Source organism: Nansenia antarctica (genome assembly GCF_963989245.1).
Source record: "Nansenia antarctica genome assembly, chromosome: 9".
NCBI classification, from domain to species: Eukaryota; Metazoa; Chordata; class Actinopteri; order Argentiniformes; family Microstomatidae; genus Nansenia; species Nansenia antarctica.
In genome coordinates, this window is record NC_137679.1 from 3,288,985 (window position 1) to 3,297,739 (window position 8,755).

Sequence of the window (8,755 nt, forward strand, 5' to 3'; positions counted from 1 at the left end):
AAATCATATAAAAAATGACGAAGGCGAGTCTGAACAGATGGGTCTTGAGTCTGGTCTTGAATGTTCTGAGAGTATCAGAGGATCAGACGGCTGGTGGAAGGGTAAAGGCTCGGTCGCCAAGCGTGCGTCACCTTGTGCAGGAGGGTATGACGAGGAGATCGGCATCGGGGGATCGGAGACCACGTGCAGCGGTGTAGGGGTGGAGTAGATCGGTTAGGTGGGCAGGAGCCAGGCCATGGAGTACTCGCCTTAAAGGTGAAGAGGTGGATCTTGAAGGAGATTCTATATTTTATGGGAAGCCAGTGAAGTTGTTGCAGGGTGGGGGTGATGTGCTCCCAGGGTTTAGTGCAGGTGAGGATCCCGGCAGCTGAATTTTGGACATATTGTTTGTTTGTTTGTTTGTTTATTAGGATCCCCATTAGCTAATGCCATGACATTAGCTAGTTTTCCTGGGGTCCAATTGTAGCTGATTCAGGGCCTTGCTGGAAACACCAAGAAGGATTCTGTTCCAATTATCCAGGCAGGAGGTGACGAAAGCATGTGTTAGTGTTTCGGCAGAGGTATCAGAGAGTGAAGGTCGGAGACGGGAGATGGTTTTGAGATGGAAGACGGCAGACTTGGTGACTGACCGTATGTGTGGTTCAAAGGAAAGGGTCGGGTCCAGCAAGACCCCCAGGCTCCTGACCTCTGAGGAGGGGCAGATGGAACAGCCGTCGATGGTGAGGACGAGGCTACCGATCTTTTGAAGGAGGGTCTTGGGTGCAACATCCATGAGTTCCGTTTTATTGCTGTTGAGTTTGCGAAGATTGGTGGTCATCCATTCTTTGATTTCATGGGGGCAGGAGATGAAGGAGGGGGGAGGGAGGGGGAGGAAGGGCGGCAGAGGGTTTGGTGTGGAGGTAGAGCTGGGTGTCGTCAGTATTATGTGTGGAATTTGAGGCCGTGTTTCCGAATGATTTCCCCAAGTGGGAGGAGGTAGATGGTGAACAATAGCGGGCCGAGAACGGAGCCTTGAGGGACGCCTTGTTTCATTGGTGCTGGGGCGGATCTGGACACCCCCAAGGGATACGTACCGCACGGGTTGAGGGCCAATCATTTTAAAAGCAAGGCGTTCATAAGATGGCACAGCAGGGATGGGGACTGCCTTTACCTCAAAACAGGAACGGTGGAGAACGGCAAGCCCAACACCCCGACACACAGCACAGGGCTGTTGCAGGTAGGTGCAGGTAGGTAAGTAAGTAAGTAAGTAAAGCTTTATTTATATAGCACCTTTCATACAAGAAATGCAGCTCAAAGTGCTTTACAACAGGAATAAAAACATAAAGTGAATATAATAAAAACATATACAAGCATAGAATTAATATAAAAGCAGGGGAAAACAGTAAAAGAAAAGATAAAGATAAAATACAATAAAAAGAAAAAAAAGAAAAGGTAAAGATAAAATACAATAAAATTTAAAAAGGGAAACAATGTACAACCTCTGCCTTAACGCTTAGTAACCGCTATCCATCTTCTCATCAGCAGAATACCTTTCCCTATCCATTTCATCTCCCTACCTTACACAGTCTTTCTGTACTTCTCACTGACTTTCAAGTTCAAACATGGCTGACCTTGCACCAAAAATCCAGTATCAACATTACAGTTTCTTTCTTTTGCACTTACTCAAACCTTCTGACAATGTACAAGCGCTTTGAGTTGCATTCATGTACAAAAGGCACTATATAAATAAAGTTTCACTTCACTTCACGACAATCACCTCTTTCTCATCGATCCGGTAGCATCAGATCACAGTATTTTAACCAACTGGATTTGTAGCCTAACTAGACACAGCAGCGCAAAGTAGGCAGCCAGGTGGAATGGCCAGGTTGAGAGCCAGGTTTCAGTGAGGCACAAGAAATCTAATTCATTATCCAGAATGGGAAGAGGAGGTCTTAATCTGTGATGAGGGCCGTTGGTTTGGTCGTTGGTTTGCTTTTCTTTAAATTATTATTATTATTTTCTTACTGTCCTATATGTAAAGCACTTTGAATTGCCCCTGTTGTATGAAATGTGCTACACAAATAAACTTCCCTTGCCTCTGCACACTTCTAGGCCAACCTGCCTAGCAAGCAAGCACCTAGCGAGCAAGCACCTAGCGAGCAAGCACCTAGCGTAGCGTCCTGCTATCAGCAACGCAGAGGGACGCTGCTGGTGGCAAGCCGCCATTAGACCACTGTTGGTAAGACAGCGGTATGGAGGCAGCGTAGTGTGTACAGGTGAGTACAGGTGTGTAGTGTATACAGGTGTGTACAGGTGAGTATAGGTGTGTGTGAGTACAGGTGTGTACAGGTGAGTACAGGTGTGTAGTGTGTACAGGTGAGTACAGGTGTGTACAGGTGAGTACAGGTGAGTACAGGTGAGTACAGGTGTGTAGTGTGTACAGGTGAGTACAGGTGTGTACAGGTGTGTAGTGTGTACAGGTGAGTACAGGTGTGTAGTGTGTACAGGTGTGTACAGGTGTGTACAGGTGTGTAGTGTGTACAGGTGTGTACAGGTGTGTACAGGTGTGTAGTGTGTACAGGTGTGTACAGGTGTGTAGTGTGTACAGGTGTACAGGTGTGTACAGGTGTGTAGTGTGTACAGGTGAGTACAGGTGTGTACAGGTGAGTACAGGTGTGTACAGGTGAGTACAGGTGCGTAGCCGTACCTTGTCCTCCAGGGTACATGCAGCGGAAGGCCCTCCCCAGCTCCTCAGCCTGCACGCGGCCCGCCGGCGTCAGCTCCCCCCCCCACTTCAGCACCAGCAGGAGAGACGGACCCTCCTTCTGAGAGTCTGGGACACACACGACCGGGGGGGGGGGGGGGGGGGGGGGGGGTTATAAGCAGGTGTGTTGATAACAGACACACACAAGCATGAACACACAAACACACATTAACCACATTCACATGTTGTTATTGCAACTGTATCAACAGGCACCTTGCTTTGAAAGATATTCAGAGGAAACACAAGAGTGGCAATTGATGTGGCAGTAGTTTGTTTGATTTGATTGTATTTGATTTAAGGATCCCCATTAGAAGCACACGGATGTACCTCTAGTCTTCCTGGGGTCCTGAACATACAAACTACAGACATAATAAATGTACAATCTACAAAAGATAAAACACACTCATTCAAGTGTCTGTAGTAAAAACAAAGAGTACGAGACTATAACTGACGTACCAATCGACATACCGATTGTGAGCAACACCGACATGTGGAATAATCAGGTACAATCAATTGTACAGAAGTACAGGTATAGTCAATTGTACGCAGGGTTTCCACACCTTCTGAAACATCAAATTCAAGCACCTTTCAAGGACTTTCAAGGACCCAACACGGCATAGTTTGAGATCTAGTTGACGAGCTAGGTAAAACATTTTTTAATATATATTTTAAACAAAATTAGAGAGAGAGAAGGGGATTCAAGCACTTTCAATGACCCATGTCTATTTTCAAAACTTTTAAGACCTTGATTTCTTTTTCTCAAATTCACAAACTTTCAAGGATTTCACAAGGACCCGTGGGAACCCTGTGTACAACAGTACAACTAAGCTCACAAGACAAAGAGAAGAACGTAATATAATAAAGTATGTTGCTAAACAGCTAGACAAAAGAAAGAGTTAGAACTGGAATATTTAAAATACCAGTCAGTCAGTCATATTAAAAAATAACAGTCAGACATACATACAAACATATATAAATATGTCTCCCTACCCTCCTCTTCGCTGGAGGCTTTGGGCTGGCCGTGGGGCAGGTAGGTCAGCTGCACCTTCCTGTTGATGCCTGAGAAGTGGCCGTACCTGGAACACACACACACACACACACACACACACACACACACACACACACACACACACACATAGGGGCAGGAGGAAGAGGTGGGAAGGTATCTACCCTTAATGAAGTTCTAGTCATTATATTGTACACACACGTACGTACACACACACACACACACACACACACACACACACACAATAGGGACCAGGGTTGGGTAGGGGTGAACTCGATAAATTCAGGTAGTTCCCAGCAAACAAATTGAAGTTCTGAAAAGACCTTATCAGGACCACTGAAACCCTATTGGGACATTCTCCGGTCATTCTTAGGACGTCTTCTATATCTTAATAAAAGGCCTCATTTGAGCTCTCTGTGCTTTTATATTACTACTAAATCTACCGTACTGAGAATCAATGAAATCCACAACAATAACAATTTAGCATATCCGTGGCTAACGGAAACGTAGCGTTCGCTAATAAGGAAGAGTCCTCGGGTGAAGGCACCAGGGTGGATATACGACCAGTCGAGTCATTAACCCACCAAACCAGCCCCCCCGCCCCCCCTACACCTTACACACAAAGATCAAATGCAGTAGAACCTGACAAATGCTGGACCCTCCTCCAACAGACACCGACTTCAGGGGTCTTTGCATTTGCTCAGCCAGCCAAGCTGCGTTATCATTGGTTATCATCCAAGAGGTACTCATTTTAATGGATTAATTACAATCCCATAACATTACATAACATTAGCCATATGGTCAAACAGATGTTGACCATAAGAGTATAGAGGGAGAAAGAGAGGAGGGGAGAGGAGTGAAAGTTGAAAGGAATTATGGGACACTTCCATGGGCGTGACATGCAGATAGCATAAGAGACCTAGAGCAACACTCACTCAAACATACCAGCACGCACACACACACACACACACACACACACACACACACACACACACACACACACACACACAGACAGACATTGGACACTTGTAACATAACGAAAGTGGTTGTGGCAAGTGTTCCCATACTTCTGTAAGTCAGTATGAGCACTTTGAGCTGCAACGTTTGCAGGAAAAGCGCTATACAAATAAAAGTTATTATTATTATTATTATTATTATTATTATTATTATTATTATTATTATTATGACATCTCTCAGTATGAAGGACGGTTAATGGTAGCGGGGTTACAGTGAGTATCTGAGAGCAAGGAGGAGTAGGCCTCGTCCTTTTAAGTGTGGGGGTGGGGGGGGAGAATGGTGCGTACATTGTGTCATTCAAGCTGGATTCCCTTTGGAGAGAAAGAGGGGGGAGAGAGAGAAAGGGGGGAGGAGGCAAGAGATGGGGGGAGAAACAGAGTTAGAGACACGGGGGAGGAAGATGTGTTCACCAAGTCATTGTTCTAGGTTGTAGTGTTCTAGGTTCTAATGTTCTAGGTTCGAGTGTTCTAGGTTCTAGTGTTCTAGGTTCTATTGTCTTGTGAGTAGAGACACAGCTAGTATGAGTGACTGGGACAGGGAGACAGGGAGAAGGACACAGCAGAGAGGCTAGGGGGCTAGTCTTTCATCATCAAGCACTGCCGATGAACACATCAGGTTGCAGTCACGGCACAGGTACTCTGCTGTGCGTGAGAGCTCTGTGTGTGTGTATGTGTGTGTGTGTGTGTGTGTGTGTGTGTGTGTGTATGAGAGCTCTGTGTGTGTGTGTGAGCTCTGTGTGTGTGTGTGTATGAGAGCTCTGTGTGTGTGTGTGTATGAGAGCTCTGTGTGTGTGTGTGTGTGTGTGTGTGTGTATGAGAGCTCTGTGTGTGTGTGTGCGTGTGTGTATGAGAGCTCTGTGTGTGTGTGTGTGTGTGTGTATGAGAGCTCTGTGTGTGTGTGTGTGTGTGTGTATGAGAGCTCTGTCTGTGTGTGTGTGTGTATGAGAGCTCTGTGTGTGTGTGTGTGTATGAGAGCTCTGTGTGTGTAAGCATGAGAGCTGTGTGTGTGTGTGTGTGTGTGTGTGTGTGTGTGTGTGTGTGTGTGTATGAGAACTCTGTGTGTATGCGTGTGTGTATGAGAGCTCTGTGTGTGTGTATGTGTGTGTGTGTGTGTGTATGAGAGCTCTGTGTGTGTGTGTGTGTATGAGAGCTCTGTGTGTGTGTGCGTGTGTGTGTGTGTATGAGAGCTCTGTGTGTGTGTGTGTGTGTGTGTGTGTGTGTGTCTGAGAGCTCTGTGTGTGTGTGCGTGCGTGTGTGTGTGTATGAGAGCTCTGTGTGTGTGTGTGTGTGTGTATGAGAGCTCTGTGTGTGTGTGTGTGTGTGTGTATGAGAGCTCTGTGTGTGTGTGTGTGTGTATGAGAGCTCTGTGTGTGTGCGTGTGTGTATGAGAGCTCTGTGTGTGTGTGTATGAGAGCTCTGTGTGTGTGTGCGTGTGTGTATGAGAGCTCTGTGTGTGTGTGTGTGTGAGAGCTCTGTGTGTGTGTGTGTGTGAGAGAGCTCTGTGTGTGTGTGTGTGTGTGTGAGAGCTCTGTGTGTGTGTGTGTGTGTGTGTGTGTGTGTGTGTATGAGAGCTCTGTGTGTGTGTGCGTGTGTATGAGAGCTCTGTGTGTGTGTGTGTGTGTGTGTGTGTGTATGAGAGCTCTGTGTGTGTGTGTGCGTGCGTGTATGAGAGCTCTGTGTGTGTGTGTGTGTGTGTGTGTGTATGAGAGCTCTGTGTGTGTGTGTGTGTGTGTGTGTGTGTGTGTATGAGAGCTCTGTGTGTGTGTGTGTGTGTGTGTATGAGAGCTCTGTGTGTGTGTGTGTGTGTGTGTATGAGAGCTCTGTGTGTGTGCGTCTGTGTGTGTATGAGAGCTCTGTGTGTGTGTGTGTGTATGAGAGCTCTGTGTGTGTGTGTGTGTGTGTATGAGAGCTCTGTGTGTGTGTGTGTGTGTGAGAGCTCTGTGTGTGTGCGTGTGTGTGTGTGCGTGTGTGTGCAGTGGTTTCGTTGGCCAATCATAATCCAGTTCTAAGATGTTGTACTCACATTTCCAGGACAGTCTTGAGCTGGTCCAGTTTGGACTTCTTCTCCTCGATCTCACAGTCGGTGTGCTGCCCCAACTCAGCCAGCAGCAGACGGGCGATGTCCAGCACCTCCTACACACACACACACACGCACACGCACACACACACACGCACACACACGCACACGCACGCGCACACGCACACGCACACGCACACACACGCACACACAATATTAGATATGATTTAGATCAAATAATAATAATAATAATAATCACTTTTTGTTTTTATTTGCATAGCACTTTTCCTGCAAAGGTTGCAGCTCAAAGTGCTCCAATCATTATATAATCATCATTTAATTATTTAGTCATTTAAAGGCGAAAGATGGGGTTTTAGTCTTGACTTGAACATAATGTGCTGAGGTTGCATCTCTAATGTAAACTGGCAGTGCATTCCACAATTTGGGTGCATAAAATGAGAATGCAGCCTCACCAAATCTCTTCTTTTGTACATGTGGTTACACAGAGAAAACCAGCGTCGGAAGACCTGAGAGCTCTATTGGGCTGATATGCTAGCAAAAGGTCTTTCAGATATTCTGGTGCTGTGCCAGTGAGAGCTTTATAAACAAGCAGAAGGATCTTGAAATCAAAATCATATATAACAAAGTGTTACGGGTTAGGGTTAGGGTCAGTGTTAGGGTAAGGGTTAGGGTCAGTGTTAGGCTTAGGGTCAGTGTTAGGCTTAGGGTTAGGGTTAGGGTCAGGGTTAGGGTTAGGGTTAGGGTCAGGGTTAGGGTTAGGGTCAGGGTTAGGGTTAGGGTTAGGGTCAGGGTTAGGGTTAGGGTCAGTGTTAGGGTTAGGGTTAGGGTTAGGGTTAAGATTAGGGTTAGGGTTAGGGTTAGGGTCAGGGTTAGGGTCAGGGTTAGGGTCAGGGTTAGGGTTAGGGTCAGGGTTAGGGTTAGGGTCAGTGTTAGGGTCAGGGTTAAGGTTAGGGTTAGGGTCAGGGTCAGGGCCAGGGTTAGGGTCAGGGTTAGGGTTAGGGTCAGGGTTAGGGTTAGGGTCAGGGTCAGGGTCAGGGTTAGGGTCAGGGTCAGGGTCAGGGTTAGGGTTAGGGTTAGGGTTAGGGTCAGGGTCAGGGTCAGGGTTAGGGTTAGGGTTAGGGTTAAGGATTGGCTGACCTGTAGCTGCTTGGGCTTCTTCAGCTTCAGCTTCCCTGATTTGTACTCTCCGTACTTCTCAAACAGCTCAAAGAATCTGATGACACAAAAAAAAAAAAAACAATTGCAGCAGGACTGGGGATAATGCAAAGCTATAGAGAAATGGTAAGTAAGTAAAGGTTTATTTATATAGCACCTTTCATACAAGAAATGCAGCTCAAAGTGCTTTACAACAGGATAAAAACATTAAGTGAATATAAAAGAAGGGGAAGTAGATAGAACAGTAAAAAGAAGGTAAAGATAAAATACAATAAAAGAAGAGAAACAATGCAAGAAATAAATAGATAAAACATTTCATAACACGGTCTTAATCCCCCCACACAAGTGAGGTTCTATCTCCTAAACCCACATTTAGGTTCCACTGCCTTAATAAAATGCTTAAGGACTTTCTACCACTGAGTCCCTTGCCTTGACAATATTTCTCAATGGTACTGTACTTGAATAGGTCAGAGGTCAAATCTCAAAAGTCTTTCCAGGAAGCCTTGCCTCCTCTTATTGTGTATGGGGAAGAAGGTCGAAGGGGAGGAACCTCAAATCAGTTTTGAGATGGATGGGAGGAATTCGGTTGTTAAGTCGTGACGTGTTTCCGGGTCCAAAGTTGGCTGAGGCGCTGTCTTCGAAATGCCTCAGTAATATTAATAATTCATTATATTTGTATAGCGCTTTTCCGAGGCTCAAAGACGCTGACAAATATGGGAAAAACGGTAAAGTGCTGTGTCCCTTGTTGTATGAATAGATCCCAGTCTAAAAAACGATTGAACTGTCATTCTACCGCT

At 45.9% G+C, this 8,755-nt stretch overlaps 1 protein-coding gene across 1 annotated transcript in view; it reads right to left on the reverse strand.

The window, feature by feature from the left end:
* Positions 1-8,755, reverse strand: part of LOC308164813 (inositol hexakisphosphate and diphosphoinositol-pentakisphosphate kinase 1-like) — a 77,881-nt gene that overhangs the window by 48,479 nt on the left and 20,647 nt on the right. Inside the window, exons 11-14 of the mRNA XM_080538853.1 lie at positions 7,941-8,016; positions 6,789-6,898; positions 3,734-3,819; positions 2,687-2,812 (exon numbers count right to left, since the gene is read on the reverse strand). Of these exons, the coding sequence (XP_080394979.1) occupies positions 2,687-2,812; positions 3,734-3,819; positions 6,789-6,898; positions 7,941-8,016 (398 nt within the window). The remainder of the gene's footprint in view (positions 1-2,686; positions 2,813-3,733; positions 3,820-6,788; positions 6,899-7,940; positions 8,017-8,755) is intronic.